This window comes from Phocoena phocoena, chromosome 10, assembly GCF_963924675.1.
Source record: "Phocoena phocoena chromosome 10, mPhoPho1.1, whole genome shotgun sequence".
Classification (NCBI taxonomy): Eukaryota; Metazoa; Chordata; class Mammalia; order Artiodactyla; family Phocoenidae; genus Phocoena; species Phocoena phocoena.
In genome coordinates this window covers 64221526-64237741 of record NC_089228.1, presented here as the reverse complement: position 1 = coordinate 64237741, position 16216 = coordinate 64221526, and the positions used below count along the sequence as shown (strand labels likewise).

General features: G+C 42.4%; 1 protein-coding gene across 1 annotated transcript; it reads right to left on the bottom strand.

The window, feature by feature from the left end:
• Positions 1–9366: 9366 nt before the first annotated feature.
• On the bottom strand, positions 9367–15964 carry PSMB9 (proteasome 20S subunit beta 9). The gene is made up of 6 exons (XM_065885310.1): positions 15663–15964; positions 13770–13837; positions 11407–11538; positions 10611–10740; positions 10225–10366; positions 9367–9547 (listed from the first exon to the last, which is right to left on the bottom strand). Exons 1-6 carry the CDS (start codon positions 15810–15812, stop codon positions 9420–9422), a joined length of 750 nt encoding a protein of 249 aa, XP_065741382.1. The 5' UTR covers positions 15813–15964; the 3' UTR covers positions 9367–9419.
• Positions 15965–16216: the final 252 nt, after the last annotated feature.

Below are 16216 nucleotides of genomic sequence, written 5' to 3'. Positions count from 1 at the left end.
CTCTAGACACCTACTAATTTGATTTCTATCACTTTAAATTGATTTTGGGGAAAAAAAAGAAAAGGATTTGTTCCCCATCCTCAGATTTTTTTTTTTTTTTGGTCACTGCCATGAGGCATGCAGGATCTTAGTTCCCTGACCAGGGATCAAACTCGTGCCCCTTGCAGTGGAAGCACAGAGTCTTAACCACTGGGCCATCAGGGAAGCCCCTCATTTTGCTGTCTTAATTTCTGGGAAGAAAACCTAAATGTAAACATATGTATTTAATCTAATTAACACAGGACATGCTTTTATTCTGTAAACTATTAGCTCTTGTGGTCTTTAGACAACGCTGCAAATCATTGACTTAGTTACTCCACTTACTTTCTCAGTAAAAATTAAAAATTTCACCTCTGAAAAACTTCTAAGGTCAATAGTGGTTATTATGTTCAGCTTTGTAGTCTCACCTAAATGATTTTATAAGTTTGGACTAATTTAAATTGAGTTAAGTAAGAAATGACTTTTGATTACCTGCAACATTCTTTAAAAAATTTTTTTTTTGTTTTAATTTATTTATTTACTTTTGGCTGCGTTGGGTCTTTGTTGCTGCACACAGGCTTTCTCTAGTTGCAGTGAGCTCGGGCTCTAGAGCGCAGGCTCAGTAGTTGTGGAGCACGGGCTTAGTTGCTCCGCGGCATGTGGGATCTTCCTGGACCAGGGCTCAAACCGGTGTCCCCTGAATTGGCAGGCGGATTCTTAACCACTGAGCCACCAGGGAAGCCCCACCTGCAACATTCTTAAAAGAAATAATAATTCATAGAAACAAAGAAAAAAATACTGAATCACCAAAAAATACTGAATCACTTTTATGTATATACTCTTGTCCATATTAACTTTTTGCAAAACTGAAATTAAGATGGTAAACTCAAGTCCATTGACAGATGAATGGATAAAGAAGATGTGGTGTATATATATATATATATATATATATATATATATATATATATATATTTACGCAATGGAATATTACTCAGCCATAAAAAAGAATGAAATAATGCCATTTGCAGCAACATGGATGAACCTAGAGATTATCATACTAAGTGAAGTAAGTCAGACAGAGAAAGACAAATATCATATGATATCACTTATATGTGGAATCTAAAAAAAATGATACAAAACAGACTCACAGATATAGAAAACAAACTTTTATGGTTACCAAAGGGGAAAGGTTGGGGGGAAGGATAAATTAGGAATTTGGGTGTAACATATACATACAGTACTATATTTAAAATGGATAACCAACAAGGACCTACCTACTGTGTAGCACAAGGAACTATACTCAATATTTTGTAATAACCTATATGGGAAAAGAAGCTGGAAAGGAATATATATATATATTTACATATATATGTAAAGCTGAATCACTTTGCTCTATGCCTGAAACTAACACAACATTGTAAATCAACTATACTTCAATAAGAAAAGATGGTAAACTCAATGTGGTATACACATTAGTGTATTGTATTAATAAGATTAATTATATTTTAAAGCTGAAGTTGAAAGCTTTAAATAATATTGTCATCTAACTATACACATATTTGAAACACACACATAATGATGACTTAAAATTAATAAGCAAAAAAAGAGAGGGGCTTCCCTGGTGGCGCAGTGGTTGAGAGTCCGCCTGCCGATGCAGGGGACGCGGGTTCGTGCCCCGGTCTGGGAAGATCCCACGTGCCGCGGAGCGGCTGGGCCCGTGAGCCATGGCCGCTGAGCCTGCGCGTCCGGAGCCTGTGTTCCGTAGCGGGAGAGACTACAACACAGAGAGGCCCGCGCACCGCAAAAAAAAAAAGAGGACTTGTTCAAATTTGGTCTTGGAATATATTCACTGTACTCTTTAAAAGAAATAGAAAAAGTTTTTATTTCCTTGAGTGTAATCAGCTCGGCCATTTTCTCTCAGAATACTCTCACTCAGTATCCTGATAAATTTGAGTGCTTTTGCTGATATTTTCATGGCCTTAAATATCTTAAAAACAAATAACAAAAACCCTTTGAATCGTGAGAGACCTACAGGCTTCTATAATTATTATGTTACCTTCTTTATTTTAAAATGTTTTATTATCACTCTGGTTATTGGGATAGCAAAAACTTTAACAATTGACCACTCTTAGGTACCTGTCCACTTATATGAATTAAGTGACCAGTTTCCTCTGACAATTCTTTTTTGTCGTTGTTGCCTTCCTGAAGACTAAACTCTTAATTGAAAATATTAAAACTGTCAAGCTATCTTTTACCGTACTCTAAAAAATACCCTTTTTCCCACTAGATAGCCACTACCCATTTGACCACTAGGTGGCCCCAAAGCCTTAATCTGTCACAATATGAAACGCAGGAGGCCAGAAGTTAATCAGGTGCATTTTGCATGCTTTATATACTTTAAATTAATTCTATACACTCAAAAGAGCTACCCTGTGTATCAACCCCACAATGCTGAAAAAGCTGACAAAACACAGGAGCTCAACCTTTCCTTTATTAATCTTGTCCAGGTAAAAATATTGCGAATATGTGTCGTAATGACTGTAGATGTTTCAGGAACGGTAAAAGCATACTCTTGTTCGTATTCCAAGTCTGGATTGGTGATTTTAATACTTTTTTTTTTTTTTGCTGTACGCGGGCCTCTCACTGTTGTGGCCTCTCCCGTTGCGGAGCACAGGCTCCAGACGCGCAGGCCCAGCGGCCATGGCTCACGGGCCCAGCAGCTCCGCGGCATGTGGGATCCTCCCGGACCGGGGCACGAACCCGTGTCCCCTGCATCGGCAGACGGACTCTCAACCACTGCGCCACCAGGGAAGCCCCAATACATTTATTTTAAAGAAGGTTTTGTTTCTGGGTTTAAAATACCCTTGTCAATCAGTAGGAATCCTAGTCCGCACTTTACAGGCTGCATTAGAAGAACACAGAAAGTTGCCAAAGCCCCTCACTGTCTAGAATGTGTACTTACCTTCAGAGTAATGGCTCATAAGTCTTTGTGAAATTGTGAGATTTCTAGATTCTACTCCTCTATTCTGATATTGTTGGCTACCGTGATAAATTAAACTACGCCATCTGGCCAAACAGATGTTTTCTGTTTTTCTCTCAAACTTGAAGAAGCCCTCTGCTAGAAGCTATCACCAAAAATTGGGTCTTCTGAGAGAAACAACAGAAAAGGACAATCTCAGGGGCTCAGAGGGAATGATGACCAGGATTTCTTGATTCTTGCTATTGCAGAGAATAGAATTATGAGAACAAATTTACCAGTTTAAGCTGATATGGTCACCTATTGACACCTGTCAAACTGTATCAGGGGCCTTAAAAATTGGAACTTATAGGACTATTTTAGTACAGAAGCAGAGAAGTCATTAACATAGTCTGCTAGCCCTAGATCAGTGGGACAGGAAATAAGACTGAATGAAACTGTTAACCAATATTTAATTATGGTTATAATGTTTATTTATTTCAGAACATTGTTTTAAATGTTCTATTTTCTGATGAACATGTAAGCAGACCATTTTATTTTCTTCTTATCTATCTGTAATCCTCAGGTTTAACCTATGTTTATGGAAAATAAAACCCAGTGTTCTTTGAATGATGTCTTGTTCCATTGGAACCACAGAATTCAGGAAAAAATATCCTATAGTAAATCTTAATATAGACTGCAAAGTATAACTACTCAGGAAAAATGAAAGATATTGATGACCCTATTCCTAATTGGAATTCTGACAAGTGCTTTTACAATTTTCAAGCTTAGAAAAATCCCAGCTATCCTTTGTTAAAGGACAATGAGTCAAATTTTGCTTTTTATAGCTACCATAGCTCTATAGACAATCAAATATTTTTGTAGACAGCATCACTGGTGGAATATATGATAATTCTATAGAAAATTTGGTATATAGTTCTTCTCTGCAAATAGTTTTCAAAGTGCTTTTGTGGGTTGCTTTATGTTTTTATGGCAATGTAGTGATATGCAGTGGTTCACATCTCCAAATTTGGAATGCTGAGCATGCCAGAAATGTCACATAAAAAGGAAAATCTCATTTCATTAATCTCATTAATTTCTCTAATAAGAGAAAGAACTGCAGTTTGTTTGTGGAAACAAGGCCTACAAAATCCTCTGAGCACACTGGTTCCTAGTTTATTGTCCCCACCCGACAGGTGGAAAAGGATGTTAATTTCTGATGAGCCAGAATCACTGATGAACTTTGAGCATCTCAGAGAAAATGGGATTTCATCCTCAGTGAAAGGCCCTACAAATGAAGCTCTGAGATGGTGAGTCGGGGAGGGTTCTTGGGATAAGTAAGCTCTTGCATGGCAATAAAATGATTTCTGGTTATCATAGGAGTAATTAAAACTATGACCTTATGGGCTAAAGCCTTCCAGAAAGATGTGAACTGTTAATATCATTAAGACCTTTGTTTTGTTGACTACATGACAAGAAAGTCTTCACATCTTAATCCTAAAACAGGCCAAATAAAAGAGCCTGTCAAATTAAGGATATTGAATTAGAATATTTCTGGAAAATCTTATTTGGTCAATTCATTACTTTAGGGGTAGGAATCGTGTAGGGAAAATGTTCCAAAATTTGGAAATAAGGCAAAAATCTGCTTTCTCGATTAATATATGTGAACATTTTCTTATAATCCTGCCTGATTATCATCCTGTTTCAGGGATTGTAAGTTGACTGACTAAAAAGAGCCCAGCTGGCCCTGTACTATGAGACGTTAATCTGTAGAAAGCTGACAAGGTGTGATGCCTTTGCTTTTTATCTGGTAAAGGAGATAACTCCAAGGTTATGATTTTATTGCTTTGTAGTACATTAACCATTTTGAATCTCTAACACAGTGATTTCCCCTGACTATGTGCAACTTTGTTTTGCAAATACTCTTTGAATCTAGTCTCTTGCGTTCTTCCTGGTTCCCTCGTTAATGTTTGGTAACACTTTAAAAAATCTAACAAATACATTTCTCCAACATATGGTAGGCTCATCATAAACAGATAACCATCCCCCCGCCACCAAGCCAGAACAGGTCTCATAAACCAGTTTACTGCTTCGAAGCCGCTATGGTGGCTTTTGGTAGCCTTTTTTTTTTTTTAACCACTGCTTCCCTCAAAGCCAGTTGCTTTTCCTGTCACCTTTGCCTCGAACTGAATGCAGGGTAGATGCCCATTTCCTCCTGTCACTCAGTTGTGAATTGAAGTCTGAGGTGCATGAATTGGATTTTTTTAAAGGTGGGACTTAGGTCTTATATTGGTGCCCTGGCTTCCAAGAGGACTGGGAGAAGTGGGTTTTCTGAATTGTTCTATGGGGAGGCAGGACCCATAAAGTCGGGGAAATTTTTACAGTATTCTAAAGGTGTTCAAATCTGATGGGACAGGTAACCAATGTCCTTACATGAAATGTCAGGGATTGTATGGATTGGCTGCCGTGATGAGTGCTTTGGTTCACGGGCTACATCAGTGGTTCTTCAAGTTCAGTTAACCCCCAGAATAACAAGAAACCGTAAAATGATTGTTTTTGTTTTAAGCCACAAAGTTTAAGGGCAGTTTGCTCCACAGCAATAGATAACCGAAACCTATATTGTTTTTTTTTTCTTTCTCTAATTTTATTGAAGTATAGCTGATTTGCAATGTTGTGTTAATTTCTGCTGTACAGCAAAATGACTCAGTTATACACATATTTTTTTCATATTCTTTTCCATTATGGTTTATCTCAGGATATTGAATATAGTTCCCTGTGCTATACAGTAGGACCTGGTTGTTTCAAAACATATATTGCGTAGTTTTGTGTGCATCTGGCTTCTTTACTCAATATTATTTCTATGAGATTTATCCATCTTGTTGCATTATCAGTAGTTATTAATATGCATTGCTTATGCAGTATTCTATTGTATTAATAAGCTACATTTTATTTATCCATTTACTATTGAGGATCTATGTTGTTAAGCCATTTGAGAAAATTTGTGGATATATGACATTTTACCCTAAAATAGTTTGGAATGTGTATTTTAAGAATAAGGATGTTTCTCCTACAAAACCGGAATAACATCATCACCTCTAAGATACTTACCATGGATATAATATTATCAAATACACAGTCCGTATTTAAACTTCCCCTGTTGCCCCAGTAATGCCCAATTGTAAGTGGTTGTTATTTTAAGCTGCTAAATTTTGGTGTCATTTGTTACACAGCAATAGGTAGCTAATGCAGTGAGTATGAGACAACAATAGAAAATTAATTTCCTTCCTTATTTCTTTAGGTTTGCTCAATTGTTCTTTTTCCAACATTTTAGGAGAATTTTTAAGTCATTTATTTTAAACTTCTTTTGTTCTAAGAAATGTATTTGAAGCTATAAAATTCTAAGTATTCCTTTGTGTCCCACAGAATCTGATAGGTAACGTTTTTACCACCTGGTTCTAAATGAGTAAATTTCTTTTATGAGTACCTTTTAAATCTGTTATTTATCAATATTTTTTTAGTTTGAAAACCATCAGAATTTTAGGTATCCTTTTGTTATCAAGTTCTAATTTAATACAATATGGATGCTGAATGTAGTTTCAAAGATACTGATACTTTGGAATTTATTGGCGTTTTCTTTATGGCATGATGCATATTCTATTTCAGTTAATGTTTTATGTGATTTGAAAAACTATATATATATATCTATTTTATATATATATATATTTTGTTGTTGTTTTTGGATGATTCGCTTTTTAAATGAATCTTTCAAATCTTGTACCTGATTTCATTTCCTTTTTTGCTTTCACTACCCTGTAGCTCAGAGCCGGTTGTTTTTCACCCATGGATAGCTGGCTGATCAACATGTGGCCTGTTAAACTGGATTTCTGGGGAAAAAACCCAAAAAAGTTCTGATGCGTAGCATTGCTGCTTTCTGTAGTATAAATGCTTTCACCACGGTCAATGTCAAGCTACCAATGGTTAACAGTTACCTTTCAAAATTCCTTAATGTTTTACAATCTGCTCTTGTTAGGCTGTTCAAGACAGCTCCAGCACATCTCTTTTCTTTCTTTTTTTTTTTTTTTTTTTTTTTGCGGTACACGGGCCTCTCACTGTTGTGGCCTCTCTCGTTGCGGAGCACAGGCTCCAGACGCGCAGGCTCACGGGCCCAGACGCTCCGCAGCATGTGGGATCCTCCCGGACCGCGGCACGAACCCGCGTCCCCTGCATCGGCAGGCGGACTCTCAACCACTGCGCCACCAGGGAAGCCCTCACTTTTCTTTTTTTAAAAGGAGATATTCATGTTGTATATTGTTTTTACCTCTTGGCTTCATTTATTTCTTAACTTTGTCTTTGCTCTAATTATTTTCTTCCTCTACTCCCCCTTCTCCCCCTCGCCCTCCTCTTCCCCTGCCCCTCCCTCTTCTCCCCCTCTTTCTCCTCCTCCTTCTTCTTTTAAAATGGTAAGCCATTATTTTGGAGTGAGGGGCATAAGGATGCAGTATTTTGGCCAATAAAGAAAAAGACCACCATCTAATTTTAAAAGGTTTACATCTTAATTCAGTCCTCAGCGTCTTTGCTGTTTTGTGCTGCTTGTGTCATATGTACAGCTCAGGAGTAACCCGGCTGTCATGAGGATTCATACCTAGAATTAGGGAGCCCCGTCCCCGGCTCTCTCATCTGGGAGATTCCCCTACACGCTCCTGCCCACAGGGGCCTCTTTTCTCCAGCCAGAACGGCAGTGGAGATTCAGTTCAGAAGTGTAGCTCTGTAGCTGCTGCCTGACTTCAGGGCAGAGCCATGAGAGGAAAGAGAAAAAACATTGAACCCTCTTCTTCCCCGCAGAGCGTTGCCTCCCCAAGTTTTGACTCCGCAATTCCCCTGCTTTTGTTTATTTTTCAGAATGGTTTAGTACTTGCTTTTGTCTACTCTCCAGAGTTCGAGGTGGGGAGTTGTGATCAGCAGGAGAGATAGGCTTTTAAACTATTATGTTAAATTGCAAAATAAGTTAAATCTCGTGGCTAGAAAGAACTCAAGGCTCTAGTAATTTAATTTTTTATTTTTCAGTTTAAACGGTTGATCTAATTTTTATTTGCAATGTACAATTTATTTATTTAACATCTTTATTGGAGTATAATTGCTTTACAATGTTGTATTCGTTTCTGCTGTATAAGAAAGTGAATCAGCTATATGCATAGATATATCCCTATATCCCCTCCCTCTTGAGTCTCCCTCCCATCCTCCCTATCTAGAGGGCTAGATGGTCACAAAGCACCGAGCTGAGGCTGCTTCCCACTAGCTATTTTACATTTGGTAGTGTGTATATGTCAATGCTACTCTCTTTGTCTCAGCTTACCCTTCCCCCTCCCCTAGGCTCTAGTAATTTTAGATTATTTTTCTCCAAACCAAATACACACTACCAAGGACACAGGAATGTCTTAGGGTACTTTGAATTTGTATGTTGAGCCTGAGATCCAGAAAGAAGAGCAGACAGAAGCTTCCTGGGTAGCCTACTAGGATTCCTGTTAAATATACCTCTTAACTGCTCACTTATGAGCAAAATGGCATTGAATGTCAAAACTATAAACCATCTTAGAAGTCACTCAACACCTTCATTTGACAGAAGAGAAAATGAGGGCTCAAAGAAGGGGAGTAATTTGTCCTCTCACTCAGAAAGTGCCTGGCAACGACAGGACCAGAACTCAGCCTGTTTCGTACAGTTACTCAAATATCTAGTGACGACTTCGAAAGTGTCAAATCATGGGCTGGGCTAATTACTGCAGATTTCAAGGAGGAGATGCTATATGAAGCTTGCGGGAATAGAAGGTTTCATGTTGTGGTAGAGGAAAGGCAAACGGTAAACTAAATTCCACATCTCAGCTTTTGAACTTGCCATGGCTTACTCTTCCTAAGTTCCCATCTATCCGTACACAGAAGTAGTTGTCCTACCTACATAAGATTTTTTTGTTTGGGTTCTAAGAAATGAAGTTTATAAGCATGTAGCTAATGCTTGGTTCGATACATGTAGCTTTTTTGGTTCTTGTTATTATTCTTTGAAATTCACAAGTACCCCCCCACCAAATATTTAAGTACTTATCAGTTTTTCGTCTCTAACGTGAATGAATGCATTATGAAAGGAATTCTCTTCCATGTGCGTTTGCTGGCGCTCTTAGCTGATTCTCCCGTGTGTAGCTGTCTTAGCTACCTATGACCTGTCCTGTGTAGAGCTCTTCCTGGTTCTAGTATATACCCTGCCTCCCTGCCCACCTCTCTCTCCTGTGGGAAAGATGTTTTAGACCTGGGGACAAAGGAATAAAAAAGATATGCTAACATCTGGGTGGGAAGAAGCCCCCTTCCCAAGCTTCATCTCCCTGAGTGACCATGACCATACCAGCTTCCAGTCCCAGAAAGTTTATTGTAAAATAAAGAAGGGAAGTCTGAGAAAGATTCACTCGTCATAGAATTTCGGCAGCTCATTGCCCAAGATGACTCGATGGTCCACACCAGCGGCTGTGATCGTGACCAGGTAGATGACGCCCCCACTGGAACCATCCCGGTTCATGGCCAGAGCAATAGCTACAGAGGGTTTCAAGTTGCAGAGAGGAAGAGAGAATGGCTTAGCTTCAGATGTTGTTTCCCTTCCCTCCTGTCCATATGCCTATGACCACTTTCAGACTTCAGAACCCATCTCCTAGAGATGCGTATTTAGTGGTGGTCAACCGACTTTAAAAAAAAAAAGTCTTCACATAATGTCCATGATCTCAATACTCCCGCCATGATTGATTTCCAATTATAAATAGATAAATAAGCAGCTCCCCAACCTTGAATATTTAACAATAAACTCTTAGGAGCGGGCCCAAGCTAGCTCACCACTGGTTTTTGTGGTCACCCTAGATCTTAATTTGGTGTACTCGTAACAATCCTGGTTTATGCCTTTTATCCCGAAAGCCCATCTAGTTTAGCCTTTGTCCTGCCATCTCTCACTCTCAAAAGTGTCCCAGTTTGGACGTTTTCTGTTTTTTTTTTTTTTTTTTTGGCTATGCTGCATGGCTTGCGGGATCTTAGTTCCCCCACCAGGGATCCAACCCGGGCCCCGGGAAGTGAAAGCGAGGAGTCCCAACCACTGGACCGCCAGGGAATTCCCATTGGACATTTAATTAAATGGTCACCCACGTGTTCCTATTCCTCATACTCTACCTCCTTCCCACATTTAACAACACCTGCCCCAGGTACCCTTCCACTTGCTTAGTTACCATTCGTGGTGAAGCGCCTGCACTCCTCCGGGGACATGCCTGGTTTATACGCCGCGTCCACGTAACCGTAGATATAGGTGCTGCCAGAGCCACCGATGGCAAAGGGCTGTCGAATCAGCATCCCTCCCATGGTCCCATATACCTGGGGGAGGCATCCTCAGGTCAGACTCTAGAAGCCTCCCTCCTCTGCTCACCACTGAGACAAGCAGGTGATGTCCACACTCTGCAGTGAAGCCCCAGCATCTCATGCCCTTCTCCTTTGAGACTATCCTACCTTTTCGAGGCAATGTCTTTGGAACTCTTAGTGAGAATGCCGTATGACCTCTGTCTCCCTCTCTGCGGGAGAGGAGAACCCCGAGGGAGGGAGGACATTGGGAGAGACTCACCTGGCCTCCTTCGCGTCGGTCCCAGCCTGCTACCATGAGATGTGCAGACAGGTCCTCCCGATACTTATAGGTGATATTCCTCACCACATTTGCAGCAGCCAGAACGAGTGGGAGTTCATCCATTTCCATTCTAGAGGAAGGGTTAGGAATAGGCAGCAATAATGATTTTCCTGAAGTTCCACCCTCCTGGGCCATTACCATCATCGCTGCCGGGGGGAACACCCGAAACCTATAGCTGCAAGGATTCAAACTCTAGCTCCCCTCCCACAAGTGCAGGGGAACAAGAGTTTCACATCACCCACTGGGAAGAAGGCTTCAATTGCTAATTGTTCTCCCTCCTTTACTCTGTCCCACCCCCAGCCCCCAATGACATAACCTGACTGCCAGAGCCCTGCCCATGTGGGTCAAAGCAGGTAAACTTTACTTCTGCCCTAATGACCTGGGTTTCCCCTACGGTCACCACCTGATATTATGGTGGCCCACGTCCTAATCTTCGTCCCCACGATTTATATTAGGGGAGTGATTTGCCGTTTTTGAACTACTTTCACTCATATGTTTTGATTCTGGAAATAACCATCTGGTGAGGTAGGGTGGGTACTATTAGTTATCTCTACTCTACAGGTGCAGAAACCAGCTTCGAGAGATTCAAATGCCAGTTCAACACTAATGAAAGGTGGAGGCAAAGCAAGAATTTTTCATTTTCCACAGCACTGCTCCTGGAACAGGACTCTGTATAGGGGTTCACTGGTTGGGGGAACTCTAGGTGGTGTGGACTGGGGACCCCAGAACTTCATACCCATGGAGCTCCAGCTGGTAGGCAGCCATGTCCGCTATGGCCTGAGCATCAGCGGCTGAGCCAGAGAGAGCACAGTAGATGCGCTGGTGCAGGGGGGACAGCTTGTCAAACACTCGGTTCACCACCGCCTCTCTGTCAGGAAGGAGTCAAAAGTCATCAACGTTAGAGATGCCAATTTTTCACGAAATTTTATTGAAGTATAGTTGATTTACAATGTCGTGTTAACTTCTGCTGTACAGCAAAGTGATTCAGTTATACATATTCTTTTTCATATTCTTTTCCATTATGGTTTATCCCAGGATACTGAATATAGTTCCCTGTGCTATACAGTAGGACCTTGTTGTTTATCCATCCTATATATACTAGTTTGCATCTGCTAACCCCAAACTCTCAATCCATCCCTTCCCCACCCCTCTCCCCCTTGGCAAACATAAGTCTGTTCTCTACGTCTGTGAGTCTGTTTGGTAGATATGTTCATTTGTGTCATACTTTAGATTCCACGTATAAGTGATATCTTTTGGTATTTATCTTTCTCTTTCTGACTATGCTTAATCTCTAGGTCCATCCACGTTGCTGCAAATGGCATTATTTCATTCTTTTTTATGGCTGAGTAACAGTCCATTATATATATACACCACATTTTCTTTTTTTAAAAAAATTTTATTGGTGTATAGTTGATTTACAATGTTGTGTTAGTTTCAGGTGTACAGCAAAGTGAATCAGTTACATATATACATATATTCACTCTTTTTTTTTTTTCTTTGTATAAAGACAACCCTCAGAATGGGAGAACATATTTGCAAACGAAGTAACTGACAAGGGATTAATCTCCAAAATATAACGGCTTATGCAGCTCAATATCAGAAAACCAAATAACCCAATCAAAAAATGGGCAGAAGATCTAAACAGACATTTCTCCAAATAAGACATACAGATGGCCAAAAAGCACATGAAAAGATGCTCAACATCACTAATTATTAGAGAAATGCAAATAAAAACTACAATGAGGTATCACCTCACACTGGTCAGAATGGCCATCAACAAAAAAAATCTACAAACAATAAATGCTGGAGAGGGTGTGGAGAAAAGGGAACCCTCTTACATTGTTGGTGGGAATCTAAATTGGTACAGCCACTATGGAGAACAGTATGTAGGTTCCTTAAAAAACTAAAGATAGAACTACCATATGACCCAGCAGTCCCACTCCTGGGCATATACCTGGAGGAAAACATAATTCAAAAAGACAGATGCACCCCAATTTTCATGGTGTACCACGTCCTCCTTACCCGTTCCTCTGTCTATGGACATTTAGGTTGCTTCCATGTCTTGGCTACTGTAAATAGTGCTGCTATGAACATAGGGGTGCATGTATCTTTTCGAATTATAGTTTTGTCTGGATATATGCCCAGGAGTGGGATGGCTGGATCATATAGAGAGTTGCCAAAATTTCTGATGTTCATCTTTCGGTGTTTCTCAAATTTATTTCACAAGAGAATGGCTTCAGAGTACATGAAATTTAATGCTTGGATTAAAGCAGGAAGCAAAGAATTGTCTCAAACAAATGAAACACTGCAAGTAATGATCAAAATTAGATTTATTTTCAGGCTTAGATTTTTTTTTTTTTTGCGGTAAGCGGGCCTCTCACTGCTGCGGTCTCTCCCGCTGCGGAGCAACAGGCTCCGGACGCGCAGGCTCAGCGGCCATGGCTCACAGTCCCAGCCGCTCCGCGGCACGTGGGATCCTCCTGGACCTCGGCACGCACCCGCGTCCCCTGCATCGGCAGGGACCACTGCGCCACCAGGGAAGCCCCTCAGGCTTAGATTTTTATAGTAAAACAAAAAATACTAAATTAAGGTAAGAATAATCTTCGCCTTATTAATTTTTCTTTGTTATTAACCATATTGAGGAAGTTATGTGTTCTATGGAACATAAAGTAAGTAATATTGATCTAATCCTGTATGCTTATCTTGTATGTGAGGAAACTGGCCAGAAGGGAGAAAGACAAACTTAGTTCAACATGTGATGGATCAGAAACCAGAATATCTGCTTGGCAGGACCATCTTTTCTATCTCTAAACATAGATGGAAGGTGGGCCCCTGAAATCTCTATCTCCTAAACCCTTTTCAGACCCAATTCTGTGACTCCCTGGGACGGGCCACATTGGCATCCAGGCCCCAGATTCTTCTCCATGAATTCAGAGACCCAAATACCCACCCAATATCTTATCATAGTGGCCTTTCTGAAAGGTTCACTCAGTTTCTCCAATGCTTCAGTTTGCCAGTCTCTTTATGAATGGTTAAGAAAAATGTGCACCCGGGGCCATTAGCTTCCTTCCAAAAGAACACACCGGCACTGCTACTCACCCTGCAGACACCCGGGAATCAGATCCCACCACGACGCCCCCATCAAACTCTACCGCCATGATGGTTGTCTGCAGAGACACAGAGGATGGAACGTCAGAGCAGCAAGAGCCTTGATCCCTTCATGTTACAGATGAGGAAACATTCTCAGAATGGGGAGGCGACTGGCTCAAGGTTATACAGTAATTTAGGCCAGAGCTGACTCCCAGAATGGGATTTTTTTCTTCATCTTTCCATTTTCTCTCTTGTCTCTCCCAGCAGCAAGGGAATGTCAGAGCCTGGCAGTGGTATCACACAGAAAGAATGGCATCCCTAGAATCCTTCCACTGTAAAGAGAGAGAGGTGGGATGAGGCTCCTAGGGGCATAAGTGCTCCCTTTGAGTGAAGGGCTCAGGGCGGGCACTTCCAAGTCCCGGTGACGCAGTTCCACAGATGAATTACCTCCGCATGCGTTTGTTGTGTGTACAGATGTGCTACAGACCTCCCCATGCAGCGAGTGACCGTGACCTTGGGAAACAAGCTCAAGCCCTTTTTTTGGGCCCACAATCATCCACCGCCCCCCCTTAATCAGAAGTGAGCTCTTTCAGTTTACTGAACAACAGAAAACATCTCAGGGATCAGTGGTTAGCATGACCACGTGTCAAGGAAGGAGGAAAGCAGCAAGAAACACATGGGACAGTTTAAAATAGAGGTCTCACTTCAGGATTTCTTATCAAGAGGTAAACAGCCAGGGGAAAAGAGATCTGCACCAAAAGAGGATTTGATTGGGGAGTTTGAGCTGACTTCTTCAGGTCAAGAAAAGAAATTAAACAAAAGAATTAAGGAAGAGTGAAGGAGGATAAAGCTACATTTTAAAACTCCTGTTGAACTGGAAAAAGCCTTAAAGATCCTACAAATGAAGAAACTGAGTCATAGAGAACGCAAATGACTTGTCGAAGGTCACACAGGACTAAAACCCATGTCTAGCTCCCATGCTTTGTTTTAACTTCTACTTCTTATTTTTCACTGCTCATCTGGCAGTGAGGAGAGATTTTCTAATTTATAAATGGTTTTACGGCTATACTTCTCACCACTCCATAAATTACTCTGGCCTCCAGGATGTTGGCCGAGTGTTCATCTTGACATACTGATTCATCATGAATAGCACAGCAGAGAACAGAGGCAACCCCATCCAAGAGGTTATTCCTATATAACAAAGCTGCCCCAAAGCTAAGCTTGGTGGTAGAAGTTTGAGAGCAGAAGCCAGCCTGCCTTGGGCTGCCATCTGCCCCACGGGTCCAGCCTGGGCAAAAGTCGTCCAGCAGGTTGTGGAGGTGGGTGGGGAAGACATAGGGAAGGGAGGACGGTGGCATCTGGGCCAAGTAGGAGCCTTCCTGGGCCAGGCTGGGGAAGGGCACCTCCAGCTCACATGGAACCCCCATTATCAGTGCTGGGGCTATGTTACCCACGGGCTAGTTTATCAAAGGTCTGTGTGATGCGTCCCTTCTCAATCAGTGCCCATACTCCCCTCTCTCAAGTGCCGTCCTACTTAACCCAGGGCACCGTTTCCTTTTCTCTGTGCACCTTCTCCAACCCCCTCCCTTGATTTAACCAGCCGCTCTCTCTAGCTCAGAGTGAAAGCGAAAGCGCTTTAGGGCAGCTTCTCCTTAACGCTTCCAGCTCAGAGCCAAAGTACACCTTCTCTGCCTGCCTCCCGTGCCCAGTCCCTTCGCGGACCCCTAGACGACCCCTTCAGAATACTGACGCCCGTGTTCATTTCGGGATGTGAGCACTGGCTGCTACAAGCTATCTCCCCACTCTCGTTAGTCTCCAAATTCACTCTTTGGCGCTTCCACGGTCCCCCTATCGCTCCACTTCCTCCACCCCTCCGCTAACCCTCAAGCCCAGACTCATTACCCCGGTGTGGACTTCTCTGGCCCCGGGTAAGTCTCCGGTGGGTGCTCCGGCTCGCAGCATCCCTGCGCCGCGCTCCTCGCCGCCTGGTGCACGGGTTTGCGACCTGGGACAGCGCGCCACTCGCTGCCTACAGCTCCGCCCCTTCTCCATGCCCGCCAGGGGGCGCCCGGGTCCATGCCGTGAGGCTTCCCATCCGGGCGCTAACTTGCGCGGGGCAGAACTGCCCGGAGACAGATGACGTAGGCACCCCACCCAGAGGCTGGAGTGAGAAAGTCGCGGCAAGTGGGTCCCGCAAGTGGAGGCGAGGACAGCAGGGTCGGGTGTTGGGAATGGAGAAGGTGGCGCACCAGGGCTGCTCCCCTAAATCTCGGATCTGATGTCGACGCCCTCCCCCAACATAGTCCGGGCGGGCCGCCTTCGGTGTGGGTGGGTCTGGGGAGCCGGAGACGCTTTCGTTTTCCCTTTACTGTAAACTGCTCACTTCAGGCCAGCGCCGGCGGGCTCGGCGGGTTCCCGGGACTTTCCGAAGCCCCGACCCGGCTTGCCCTGCTCCC